Here is a 14,214-nt window from a genome sequence, read left to right on the forward strand (position 1 = left end):
CTTTTAAGTATTTTTTCTCAAGGTCTTCACCCAGAAAAAGAAGCCACACAGCACAATTTGCTGGGCTCTTTCAGACAACATATAACACATCACTTCCCTTTTAGGAAAGGAAGGGGGAAGTCTAAGGGACACATATTTAGTAACTAAAATGAATTCTTCGATGTTTTGCTGAGGAACTGAAATGTAAGGCTGAAGTGCATACACTCAGCCACACCAGCAGGCCCAGTTCATCTCTGATGCCCAGCTACAGCTGGAGTTAACATGCCACCACTCTGGGCCTGGTGCTCAGGAGCATGCTTTGTCACACTCACTAATGGACATGGAGAAGTGCTCCTGTGTGCTCACATCCTCCAGGGAACTAAGACTCCTGTGCTCAAACCAGAATGAAGCTCCAAGATCTGTGCTTTCTTTGCTGGCAGTGACAAGGGCACTTCATTATCTCTCTGACAATTGGAAAAAAAAACACAGGAGTTGATGAGGAGGTAATGACAGCAGCATGGGAAAAGCCTGACAATTGATTTTATAGACATCCTTTCCTCTTCCATAACAGCTTTTCAGAGGATGCACAGCACAGGTCCACACAGAGCCACCTCTACTGCCAAAATTAAGAAACTTGGGCAACAGAAACAGATCTTGAAAAAACACACGTGCACACATCCTGGTGCAGCTTTTTTTGGACAATTTCACCCATGTCTTACAGACCAAATCCAGCACCAAGCATGTATCTGACTGAACATACAAGCAGCCCCAGTGGTTTAAGCACAGCCTGTGCTCTCAAAGGTGAGAGCATCCTTTACCCCTTCCCTTCCCCATCTTCTCCTGCTGTCACCAGGTCAGCTCTGAACTGGCTGGAAGCTGCAGGCACAGCTTCATGCCAGATTAAACAGAGCTGAGCCCACGGCCTGTGCTGACACTGGTGTTCCTCTGACCACAGTAACCATGAACTAAACAGGGAGCTGAAAATGAATCCAACTACATTAGCCCAATAAAAATAAACCAAATGAAAATTGCATAAAGAGTTTTCAGCCTGATCATTACACAGTGCAAATGTGCCAGTCTGAGCTGAAGAGGGGCTTGCAATACCAGCCCCAGACCAATTCCACATCCCAGGAAAGGGAACAGGCAACCAGGTTCAGCAGGGTTCGTGCATGAGAATGGCAGCACAGACTTTGATCACTTCAAATTGCTGTAAAACACCAAGGAGAGTCACTAACACAGACTGATTGAACTGCAAACAGGACAGTCCTGCTTCTAAGGGGAAATCAAAACAAACACCTCCAGCAGAACTGCATTTAAACTTCTGTTTGTGTTTCACCTTAACCTTTATCTTGGGGCAGGGAACTACATCCACCAAGCAGTCATGCATCATGCAGCTGCCAGCGCTTCTTCTGTAAGGAATGGCTTGTCCCAGCAATCCTAACTGGCAATGCCCACTCTCCCAATCATCTCTATTCTCTTTGTCATGTCAGCACAACTGTTACCTGGACTGAGCTGTACCCTGAATTGGGGAGTTAAGCTGAAAAGCGACGCAAGAATTAAAAGAAGAGTGAAAGACAAATCCAGCCAGATCAGTTGTTTGTCACAGAAACATGAAATTTCATCTGCCAGGAAGGTGGTGGAGCAGAGTCAGAAACGAGGGAGTGCAAACACAACTGGGAAATGGACTCATCAACTCCACCACAGCCCAAGCCCAAGAGCAGCTCGCTCCTGATTTCCTACATTCTTTCAGTACTGCTTAACAGGCTTTGCATCATCTTTGCTGTGGGTGAGGAGCACAGACAGAGCCTGTTCCTCCAGTTTATTTAACCTAAGTGGCCAATCTCCTCTGGTAGGTCAATGGCCTGTCACTGTGCAACCAACACCTCAGTTATGCAGCAGGGCATCTGCCTGCAGGCTATCTTAACTGAGAGTGAGATAACACAAATACCTTAGATATAAGTTCAGAGGATTCCCTGGATATTGCCATCTCTCCCTTCACTACTTGAAAAGAACTGCTTGTGCTTTGTACAGCTCTAAAACAGTTAATTCAGGCGGATTCCAGTGCAAAGAGTTTGCTCTGATGTAGTCAAGCAGCTGGAAGCCAGTGAAATGAAGAGTGTTATTTCCATGCACAGCTTTAGGAAATCTATTATTTAAATACTCTGTATAATCCTTGTGTTTGCAATTCAAAAATAAAACTGAAAGGGTTCAAGAAAAGTTCTCCATAAATTGTCTTAATATCTTGCAACTCCATTTACAGTATGGTTCTAGAGACTCTTACTATTTCTCTAGAAAGAGATGACCCTTGTTTCTCTGCATACTGATTTGAGGAAAAAGCTTCTGATATTAGAGAACCTCTTCATATGACAGACAAGTATAAGAAAATGCATTTCAAGTTAAACTAGACAAATTCCAGTTTAAAACCACAAAATATCATTTTAATAATGAAATTAACAGTTGCATCAGCTTACTTAGGACATTATTTTTTTAATGCAGCCCATAGCGGATGAAGCCTTTAATGTGAATCTGAGGGGCTGTTTTGTTGGGTTTGATTTTTGGTATTTTTTCACTTTAGCTTCCCCAGATGTTATAAATGAAGTGAAATTCTTCATTTATACTTCATTTATTTGGATCAGTCTAGGTGATAACATTAAAAACAGAGGAGATTATTTCTATCCCCAGTGTGAAACTCAACTTTCACAGGAAACCTCAGCAACATTAGAAGAGGGAGGACAGGGTCCTGTCTCCCTCACCTTTGTGCATATGCAGATTGGATCCGGAGTTTCCAACAAAGAACAAGCAGGGTCCTTTTCCTCTCACTCCAGCTAGCACTGATCTTTCCACAGGATTTTAAGTGCCAAAAGCCCAAACATTATCACATCAGAGGAAAGACATTTGCAGGAGGCACTTCTGAAAAGTCTCACTTGCACTTATGAGAGACAGTCCATTGGACGAGGACAAGCTGGATATCAGCTCTTGCAGAGCTCAAGGACCACTCAGGAGTCCTCAGATCTCAGAGCCTGCTCCAGACGGAGGAGGAGCCTGGCTGGATCTCTATGACCCAGTTATGGACCACGTACTTCTAAGAATAACTTCCACATCAAGCAAGGAGAATTTTCTTCTCCCATCCCTATAAACATATCCTTTACCCTCATTACATTTTTATTAAGACATGCCTCAGCATAAGTGCCAAATAAACCTTTCAGATACTTGAATTTCCTCAGCATGCACACAGCCAGAAGCATGCGTGTGTTTTCCTATCTCAGACAATGCAGAGCAGACACAAAGAGGAGCCCTCTTGATAGAATGGATGCCCAAAGAAGCAGAGACCAGGGAAAAACCAGCAGCAGAGCAGAGAGGAGCATGGGGACAAAAGCTCCAACCTTTATAACCACGGGCTGTTCACCGAGACAAAAATACTGCAACGAAGCCAGCGAGGTCAAACATCATTTCCCCCCATCTGATAACAATGACTGAGGAAGTTTGAATTCATAAAAGGCACAGACACATCACACACCCTGGAAAGACAATCCCACCAGCCTTTGTTCAAAGCAGGAATCCCTATATGAATAAATCAGATTTTCAAAGGAGGTAGAAATAGGGCTTGTAACAAAATTTTTCAGCCACCCTTAGCTCAAGCAGCACTAGTGGGCATAGCTATAATCACAGCAAACCCACATAATGGGTCTGAACTAGCTGAGCCCTTTCCCTGCAAGCAGAGAAGCTGCCACATCAGTAACTCCGTTGCTACGGCAACTGCTTACTTTCCATATCAACTGCAAACTCGTTGCTATGGAGACACATATACAAGAAAAATTCCTCTCTATAGCCAAGGACCAGATGGTAGGGAAGTCATGGACTAACGGGCTGTACTAAGTGGGACACAGACTACAGGACATTTAGATCTGTATGTTCACAATAGGATTAATCTGAACAAGTGAATTTACAGGTCTGGCAGTATAAACAAAGCCAGGGAACTCTACATCTACTCCCCATCATGTGATAACTTCATACTCTGGCCAACTATTATTAAACTGCTGAGCTCAATGCAAAGAGGTTTGTACAATCAAGGGCTCAGCACTTTCCCTTCTTCAGCCCAGCTCTCTGTCTCCATCCAGATCAGCCTCATCGCAGTTACATGAACAGTCAGGCTTCTGATTTGCCAGGTAAGCCTGATGGCACTGCAGCTGATGTGGAATAGCAACAATGTAAAAACAAATCCTCTTTTCCTGGCATTCCGCACCAGACCTAAAAGCACCAGAACAGGGCAAGTCAAAAAACAAAGTGATGAAGCCTGACCTTCTTATTTCTTTTCCCTCTCTATTACAATGATCTCACATCAGGAAATTCAAGCATTCATATGCAGGCAGAAAAAGCTGCAGACTATTAGATGCATATTTAGCCCTATGAATATAAACTAGTGGAACTCAAGACAGAAAACTACTATGCAGAGGGAGTTCAAAAAAGAATTAAGTGTTCAGCAGAACTTTTTTTTAGAAAAATGATTACTGAAAGGCTACATAAACAAACACTGGAAAGCACAACTATGAGAGGAAAAGCTTCTAGGTTTTCACAATGTGTCAACGCACATCAATCGGCAAACGCCTGCAATTCCCAGCACAGATTAACTCTTTCCTTCCATACTGTACATGTTTCAGAGACCATCTTGTTAGCATTTCATAACATGTCGTTTGCTAAATGCTGCTTTTTTTTTTCCATGCAAAACCAATAAAAGAAGCAGATCCCAACCCTACAATTTGCAAAATCTGTCTGCAAAGGAGAAGCAGCCTAACATTATTCCTTACAGATGAAAACCCCCCTTTCCCCTGCCCCAAACCCAAACCAGAGAACCCTTTAGACGGATCTTCCTTCTGAACAGCAGTTATTTGCTGCAAGGTATGAATCAAGCCCAAGTGTGCACACACACGAAGGTATTTTCAAAGCCATCAGTTGACATTTACTGCTTTCCAAGTCCACAATTAGCTGTCAAGCACCTGATTCAGCAACTCTGACCCAGGGCCAATTCTGCACTCAGGACTCTGTCTGCCACATCCCTTGGCCAGGACACACGAAAAACCCATCAGGGGACTCGAATGACCTGCTGTGGTGCATTTCACGTTTGAGATTATCATCTCATTCACCTTAAACCTGCAGTTATTAGCATCTTTAGGAAGTGGAAGAAATTCTTTCTCAAAATCTGGGATTTTCCTGGAATTAATAAAACTTCTCCTCGTGATTGATATAGGCAAGGCCTCCCACCACACCTTGTTGTCTAGCCATAATCATGAATTTGAGATGTGGGTGACCAGTGATGCATGGTGCTGTGCCACCTCCCCACAGAGCAGCAGTGCAGTGTGGTACTGTTCCAATGAGCTCAGTGCATGGCCGGATATTTGACAGATAGACATGAAGACATTCCTTCCTCATAGGAAGGAAGCTGAAATCTAAATAGTCAACTTCTAAACAGAGGAAGAGGGACAGAACAAAACACAAATGGCAGAGTTAAACACATACCTTGCAGGTACCATATTTTTGCCAGTCAACATATTTGGTTTTTTAAATGCATTGTATGAAGATTTCTCGCAGTCTGGGACAGGGTCATAAAAGTCTGTTATGCCGTTTGTTATTACAGTCTCACTTCCAAACCAGAATTCAAGACTCTGGCTTACACAAAACAAGACCCAGTTCGGGAGCAGGATTTTTTCATCTCACATATGACCTTTCATAGCAATTAATTGATAAAAATACAAGCACACAGTGTGTGACCAGCAATATGGGGAATTCTAGGTAATAATACTTTTAAAAAAGAATGAAAAGAAAGACAGGTGTGTCAATCCTTTAAGAATGAAAGCTTCATAGAAAAGAAAGTTAACTCATCTAAAATGAAAAGTTGCTAGTTTAGGATAGTGTATGACTCTTCCTCTAGAGTTACTTGAGCTTCTATTACAGAGCTTTTAAAGTTAAATTGCACACAAAATAGGGAGAACAGCACCACCAAGAGAAGTGTAGTTTCAGGGTAACAAGTTACAAGACAATCACAGCATTTAACTCACTGAAATACAAAAGCTGAGTGCATCTATTGTTTTTGCCAGGGGAAAGTGTTCACTTTCTGATCTTCAGCCAATTTGAGAGACAGACCACGAGTGATGTGATTCTACCTGGTATTTATTTCCCTAACCTGTGAGAACGCCTCTGAAATTAATCTGCAAGCCGGTATTTTTATCAGTATACTAGTACTTTGCCAAAGATTCATCCAGCCCACTGCTCCTTGAGAAGGTCCCCTTTGGAAATTGATTCCTGCTCCCAGGCAGACTGACAGAGCAGGAGGCTGTGCAAGGGACTGCTCTGCTCACTTTCCCATCCCCTTGCACACAGCCTCTTCCTGCAGATGCTGCTGGGGAACCAGCAATGAAACCAGGAGACACCAACCCAGACCCAAAAGCAAAGATGTGCTCCCAGGGCTTCTGCTCTGCACCAGCTGCAGAACTTACATGAGCCCAAAGAACACTAGAAATTTTGGTGAATGGTAACCTTCACCTTTGATGCCAGATCTGTCTCCTCTCTTTCAAGTGTTTCTCAAAAACTCTTTTGAAATGGAACAAAGCTTCATCACCATTATCCTCCTTGTGCAAAAGAAAGAAAAGTTTTTTTGGATTACAACACAGACCAGGGCAATAGCAATGGACTCTTACATAAGGCATACCCTTTCACTATACATTTGTATAAGCCAAGAACAGCAAGCAGCCTATTTATAACATGATTACATTCATCTAGTATAGCTGGAAACCATTACCACAGCATGATAACTAAAAACAGTATTTAACCACTATGCATGAAGACACCAGCTGGGGGGAAAAACACACACACACACCGAACACTTTCTTACAGATGTCTAGACAATGAATTTAATAAAATCAGAACAAGCAATGCTAAAGAAATGCTCACTCTCTGAACTTAATGAACTACATTACCAAGCACAGGGCTGCACATTCTGTATTTCACTGTTAAAGACATATTCTGGGATTAGCAGGTGAGTATTTTCACAGCCACATAGGTTCCCATAGTTCCAAACTCACCTGACTTCGGTCTTTGTCCACTTTCTTAAAACACTTATTCAAGGACAGATTATGTCTCACAGAATTTTTCCATCCAGTGGGTGCATTTGCAAAATACGGAAAGTGTTCCAAGATCCAGTTGTATATATCCTTTACGGGCAGTCTTTTGGTTGGCGAATCCTCAATGGCCATAAATATGAGGCAGCTAAAGGAATAAGGAGGTTTGCAGTTGGGGTTCTGCTTGGCATCGTAGGGCATGTCGGAGTGGGCAGGAGACGGCGGCGTGTCATCACCGATGTCCTGAACAGGGCTTACGCTCCTTAACACCGAGTCCCCAAAGCTTTTCAGCAAGTTTTTGCTCTCATGTAACCAGTTCAAATTAGTTAGTTCTTCATCTTCCATGGCCCCTTTATCTAATCTGATGGCAGGCAAAGAGAAATCTAGGTCCTCGTCATCATGAAGTGCCTTTGATAAATCGCTATCTTGATAACGCTGGCTCAATCCACTGGGAACGCTAATTCCTGAGCCCTCTGGCTTCTTACTGGGAGGCATGACTGGACCCATTTAGACAGCAGCTCCTGGGAGAGTGAATCCAAAGAAAAGGGAGAAAGAGAAAAGTTAGCTCATAAAAAGATCCTGTGTAACATTTTGACAGCTTTTCCCTAACTGGTCACTTGGCCTTTTGCCATTAAACATGACAGTTGCACATAACACTCACCCACAACTGTTGAGTAAAATTACCTAAAATTAACACAAGGGAAAAAATTTCAACTGATAGAATAAGATGATAATCCAGACACACTTCAGTTCTGCATGCACATGAAGCCCCACACAGGAAATTCCAAACCATGTCTCTTTAAAGAGGAAGCAGTGTTTTCAAACCATTGAATACTCCAATTGTATCACTTTAATAAGGATGTGAACTAAAAAAAAAAAAAAAAAGTGACTTATGGCCAGTTGCTTCAGATTAATTTCAGCTGTTTCACATTTGAGCACAATACAACAGCACCATGATTAAAATCACTCTGGCTAAAGGCCTAGGCGGACAAATATCTGTACTGACTTGGTTGCATCAAAACTCAGAAATGAGAGCAGAACTTGAAAACTGACAAGGTCAGGATAAAGTAAGAGGGAAAGCAATACCCAGTAGTTTTGGGCCCAGGGCCAAGAAATGGGGAAGCAAGTGCCAGAGCAATAGAGCACTTTGAAAATGTATGTAAACAGAGGAGATTTTAACATAAGCTTTTAACACAAGAACTTATTTCAAACATAGCAGAAAACAAGAGTCAGAAAGACCATTGTGATGCTCAACAATGGTCTGTGAGAGGTGGGATGAGCTGCTGAGGGTACTGCACTAGCAGGCCCTGGGGGGACACCTGTGAGCACTAAAATTTGGGATGACCTGAACAGTTCAGAAGCCAAGTGAAGTTGGGCCCCTGCCCGTTATGGGAGAAGCAAATGAGCCCAACAATTCTACCTCAGAAGCAGAAGACAGGCTCCCTTAAGCTTCTACATACAGTCAAACTGCCAGGAATTAAGTCTGGAGATGTGAACAGAAGTGAAACAAAAACTGGACGGCGTTAGTAACAGAATTTAAATGGATGAAACTTTCTGCACAAACACTGAACAAGAACAAAACTATTCCCGTACCTTAAACACAACCCAGCAGTTGCCTGAAGCATGCAGTCACACAGTCAATACCGTAAAAGTAAAAAAAGCTGCAGGTAACAACAGAATGAACTACCTATGTGCGGGGAAAAACCCAGCCATTATGGGCAAGAGAAATAATGAGGTTTAATTTAGCTGTCAAAAATGGGCAAAAACGAAAACTTTTAAGTTCTTTGGGTTCTAAAAGAAGTTACAGCAAAGCAGACGCTTACTAAAAATGAAACACACTGAACTTTTCTGCACAGAAGACTGCCAATACACTCAACATAGTGAAAATGTGCAGTTTCACATGAGTAAGTATCTGGAAAAGGAAAAAATACCGAGGCAGATACAAACACCAGGAGGCCAAACTTGCGTCGGCCCCACTTCCTAGTTTTCAAAACTGCATCCAGCGCGACCAGAAGGTAAACAAGGGAATGGCCAGCGTCCAGGGGCACGGGCAGTGCCTACCTAAACCACACACTCAACTTTGACTCCAAATGGAAATTCCGTCCCATGAGCTTCTAAACAGGAAAATTATATGATGGCTGACAGTAAAGTAATTTAATTGCACTGTTGCTATGACAACATGCTGCTCTCTTTCTGTTTAATTTCCTTATTTGCCAGTATCCTCCCAAAGGGCCGTATCACTTCGTGATTTTTTTTCCCCGTCTCTCTCTCCCCGCTCCAGGCAGCGGGGGTGACCGGGCGGCCCCGCGGAGCGCCGGCAGGGCAGTCCGGCGGCGCTCGGTCGAAGAGCGGCTCCCGGCGGGGCCGCCACGGGCGGGCGGGGCGCCCGGGGCCCGGCTGGGGCCGCGCCGGGGGGCACGGGGGCCGTGGCGGAGCAGCGGCGCACCGGCGGCAGACAAAGGAGCGCCGGTGAGGGCGAGCCCGCGGCCGGACGGGCGCGCTGAACCCGCGGGAGCTCAGCGGACGCGCCCCGCACGCGCCGCCGCGGCCGGAGGGGGGCGCGCCGGGACGGGCCCCCGCCCGCGCTCCCGCCGCACCCGCCGCGCGGGGGGGCGCGCGCCCATTGGCCGCGGCCGCAGCCAATCAATGGCGTTGCCAGGCGACCGGGGCTGCCCGCGCCGGGCGGCGCGCGCCGCGCACCCCGCCAATGCCGGCCAGGTGTCACCGGCCCGCGCGGCCCCGCGCGCCCCGCCGCACGTGCGCGCGCGCCCCGCGGTCCCGGCCCGGGCGCTGCCGGGACCCCCGGCGGGACGAGCTCGCGCCGGGCGCGGCCCCGCGGCGCGAGCACGGCCGGGTCACGGCGGCGCGCACGCCGGGCCGCGCACCAACTCCCGAGCAAGTTGTGGCGCGGGGCCGGGCCGAGCCGGGCGGGACCGCAGCGCGCCGCTCCCCGCGGCCGGTCCGCGCAACCCCCGCCAACAACAACAACAACAACAACACCAACACCAACACCAACTCACCTGGCGGGGGGCGGCGGTTTCACCGCGCTCCCTTCATGGCAGTGGCACAAAGTTTCATCTGACGGAGGCAGGCATGGCGCGCCCCCGCCTCAGCCCGAGCCCCGGGGGTGCCGCGGGGGTCCCGGCGCACGGGGCTCCGCCGCCTGCATGGGCCCGCCTGCCCCGCGCCCGCCCCGCGCTCCCGACGGGCAGCGGTCCGCCTCGGTGCGAGCCCGAGAGCGAGAAATTGTTTCCACTGCAAACAAAAAAGGCGACACATGACCACGGAGGGAGGGGAGAGAGGGAAAACGTGGGCTGGGCCAGCCGCGATGGGAGAAGCCGCGGAAGGGAGGGCCGCCGGCGGTGGGGGAGGGCGGTGGTGGCTGCCGGCCGGCGGCGGGGACCCGGCCGTGCCCTCCCGCAGGGCGCCCGCCGCCCGGGTCGCGCGGGGCCGCGCCGGGGGCGGGCGGTGTCCGAGGCCGGGCGGGAGGCGCTGCAAGCGCCGGTACGCGGAGCGCCGGCAGCCGCGCCGCTCCCACTTGTGCGAGTCTCCCTTCCCCGCGCCCGCTGCACACCGCGGGCAGCGGCGAGCCCCGGGAGCCCACGGCCCAACATAGCGGAGCCCTGCTTCTGCCTCTGCCGCGAGAGGAGCGGGGGAGGAGGCATCTTTCACCAGCCTCCCAGTGGGCAGGTAATTCCAGCCGAAAACGGGCGGACCTGCCGGCCCGGAGCCGGGCACCTGCCCCGCGGTGCGAGCGGCAGCCGGGCCCTCGGGGTCCCGCACGGCGCTCCCGCGGGCTCGGGCACGGCGGGGCTGGCGGTGTACAGCAGGAACCGTGTTGCAGGAATCTGCACTAACTGCCGACGGAGGAGGAGGGATATTTCCTGAAGGAAATCTGCTTTTAAAAGAAGGCTTGACTCAGGAAAAATGGTGCATTTCTCCTCTGCTATCATACCCTGATATAACTAGTATTAACCTGAGTAAAAAACCTTAGCCATCAGTTGAATTAATTGAAGGGAACAAACTTGATTTAAAAATAAAGAAGTTGTCCAGTCTAGACAGCACTAGCTGAACGTACAGTCTCCTGTATGTTACATGCCAGATCTCAAGTAGCTTCAGTGACTTGCAGCACAAAAGTGAAGTATGGCTGTCTATCCCCAAAACAAGTACATGGAACTGTGTCGTCAGCTGGTCCACAAACATCAAACATTTTCTGCTCTGGGTAAAAAACACTTGCAGATTTAGCATACTTTAAAATAATTATTTTTTTCACTATAGAAAATGCCTGCTGCAAAAATGTATAGACAATATCAGTTAAGTCAGAAATACAGGTATTCTTCCCAGTGCAGTCCTCCCTGGACACAGAAATCGTCACTAAGCCGGGAAGGAAAACATTTCAGCTGTTTTATTTTAAAAAGTTAGAACAGCTGCATCAAGACCTTTAGGGAATTCTGCATTATTTCCCAATTGATGGGTTACCTTCTTTAATCTCTTTAATACTCACAAAATTCACAGTTTTAGATAAGAGTGGCAAGCACCTCATTCTCAAAGTGTAAGGATAAGAAGCATTTCATTGATTCTCTGGAACTAGAAATTCCTGTCATAACTAGCTAAGACTTCTTTTGCCGGTAGCTTTCCCTCCCCTACCCAGTGAACTGCTATTTCACATTCTTGCATATTTTCAAGAAGACACACCAGCAGCTGAATTGCAGAATGGGAAGAATACCTATCAGGCAGCAGAGTATCATCGTTACCCCCTGGCAATCCTGCCCTGTGACTCCACCAGCCCTAACACTCCAACAGTCAGCAAGGCCATTAGTTTACACAGCTCTTATCTCACGGCCGTTTGGTTTCAAACCCAAACTAAATTATCAAGTCATAACTCCACCCACCTGAATTTACTCCAAATGCTTCAAACATTTTTCTGAGTGAATCAACATGCCTCTTTATTGGCAAGCAAGGAGATTTATTGCATTTATTATCACTTGTAAAAGTCAAGTGTCTTGAAAGACTACCAAGAAGAATTCAGCTAATGAGAAGTATTTCTGAAGTGAGAAGGGGGAAGCCTCATGAGATGCAGGGTAGTATGCAAAGAAAATTATACCCTGAATATATTATGTATGCATCCTGTTCAGTGCAGTTCTGTTCAAAATTAGCAGCCAAATTCCCCATGAATATTGGTGGAATATGATCAGTTTCAGAGTTTTCTGGTTTTTTCCATGGCAGGTAAGAAGTGCACACTAGAGATTGCATTGAAGGGCCACTGTGTAGCTGGCACGATCGAGCCCAGGGCCAGCAGCAGTGCTGGAGGTTAGGAGAGCAGGGGACACACTGCCTGCTGGGGTGCCCCAGGGGAGGCAGCAGAGCAGGGCAGCCTCTTGCTGGCTCCCACTTACCCCTGAGCTCAACAGCAACTGGAGCTGCTGGCCTGCAGAGCACTAAAATACCAGCAACAAGGTAAACACTACTGCCTTGCCTCTTGGGAAGCCTGTCCCCCAGCTTCTGACTCTTTGCAGGAATACCTAATACAACTAATATAAGAAAGGAGCACACGGTCTCATGCAGCTCCATTGAAAGAACATTAACTGCTGGCTTAGAGACTACAGCAGCAGAACAACTAATGTATGGCCATCAAGTAACTAAATACTCACTGTAATCTCAGGCAAGCCCCCAAATTTATTACGGTGTTGATTTCCCCATTTCTGAGACAGTAATAATACTAATTCATTTAGCATAAGATTTGCAACACTGACAGATGAAACTGTTTGTACATCAAGACCAAAGTACTTGCCGTACTGAAGGCTGATTAGAAGTTCCAACAGTGCAGAGCTGCACTTTAGCCTTGTGGGCTAATATACAACAGTCTAATCTTTCCACTCAGATTTCAGAATACCAACTGCAGATGTTGCAGTATCTTATTTAATGAGGATTTCCAGCCATCTCCCTATACTCCTTTATCTCTTATCCTCCTCTAGATTTGAATCCCTGAAAATTTCCCACAAGCCATCAAGCACAGCAAGGGTCATGGGCTCACGGGCTCATCCTCCCCCCTCAATCTCCGTCTCTGCTGGGAACATCTTTCTTTGCTCGTGTTATGACCATGTGTCATGGTTTAACCCTAGATAGCAACTAAATACCACACAGTCCCTTGCCCCTCTGGCCACATACACACAGTGAGGAGAGGAACCAGCATAAAAAAATAAAAAAAAACCCCTTAACTTATGGGTTGAGATAGAAACAGTTTCATAATTCAAACAAAATAAATGATGATGATGATAGTAATAATACAAGACAGAAAGAGGAATAACACCCAAGAGGAACAAATAGTGCAAAATACATTTGCTCATCACCTGCTGACTGATGCCCTGTTCATCCCTAAAAAGCAATTGGCCCCTCCTGGCCAATTCCCCCACAGTTTACATACTGGGCATGATGCTCCATGGTATGGAAAATTCCTTTGGCTAGTTCAGGTCTCCTGTCCTGGGCACGTTCCCTCCCACTTCTCACTGTCAGAGCACAGAAAGCTGAAAAGTCCTTGACTTAGGGCAAACACTGCACAGCAACAACTAAAACATCAGTGTGATAACAACTTAATTCTCATACTGAATCCAAAAATACAGCACCACTGTTCCAGTCAAAAGCAGGACACCCTGTCACATGACCTTGCTAAATACTTCTACTCTCTGCCTTCTGGCCTCACCTGCCACACTTCAACAGTCCTGCACTATTTATCCTCGCCTTTAATACCCTCTTCCTAAATTGGTCTCCAATTACCATGTCTTTACTGACTGGTGTCCTTGTCAATGTTTATTCTCTCTACATCAGAGTCAGATTTCTTCCCTGAAGTCTGCTGCAAGTTTGCCAGCAAAGCTTGCTCATTAGGATTTAGAATTAGACATGCAGCTGTACAGAAAACTCCTAATTCTTAAAGGTCCTGATGTACCTTTCAAAGAATGATGTGGACAGGACTGCTGAATCTTGTGATCAGACCCTCAGTGTGGGACTCAGCTCAGGCTCTGACACCTGTACACTGACCTTCTTGTTTTGTGTCAGTTCTTCCCCCATCCAGAATGACTGGTGTGTCCCCATCACTCTTGATATTCCTAATCTTCTGTTTTCTCTG

At 46.7% G+C, this 14,214-nt stretch overlaps 1 protein-coding gene across 5 annotated transcripts in view; it reads right to left on the reverse strand.

The window, feature by feature from the left end:
* The window catches only part of FOXN3 (forkhead box N3), a 206,014-nt gene that overhangs the window by 124,079 nt on the left and 67,721 nt on the right, over nt 1-14,214 (reverse strand). For 4 of the 5 annotated variants that reach the window (XM_079308130.1, XM_079308127.1, XM_079308128.1 and 1 more), the window contains one exon: nt 7,056-7,612. In XM_079308130.1, coding sequence (XP_079164256.1) covers nt 7,056-7,598 — 543 coding nt within the window. In that variant the 5' untranslated portion in view covers nt 7,599-7,612. Of the gene's footprint in view, nt 1-7,055; nt 7,613-10,111; nt 10,375-14,214 lie in introns of those variants that run through there. The other variant, XM_079308126.1, reaches the window with a different exon arrangement.

The sequence above is a fragment of the Erithacus rubecula genome (genome assembly GCF_903797595.1).
Source record: "Erithacus rubecula genome assembly, chromosome: 6".
NCBI classification, from domain to species: domain Eukaryota; kingdom Metazoa; phylum Chordata; class Aves; order Passeriformes; family Muscicapidae; genus Erithacus; species Erithacus rubecula.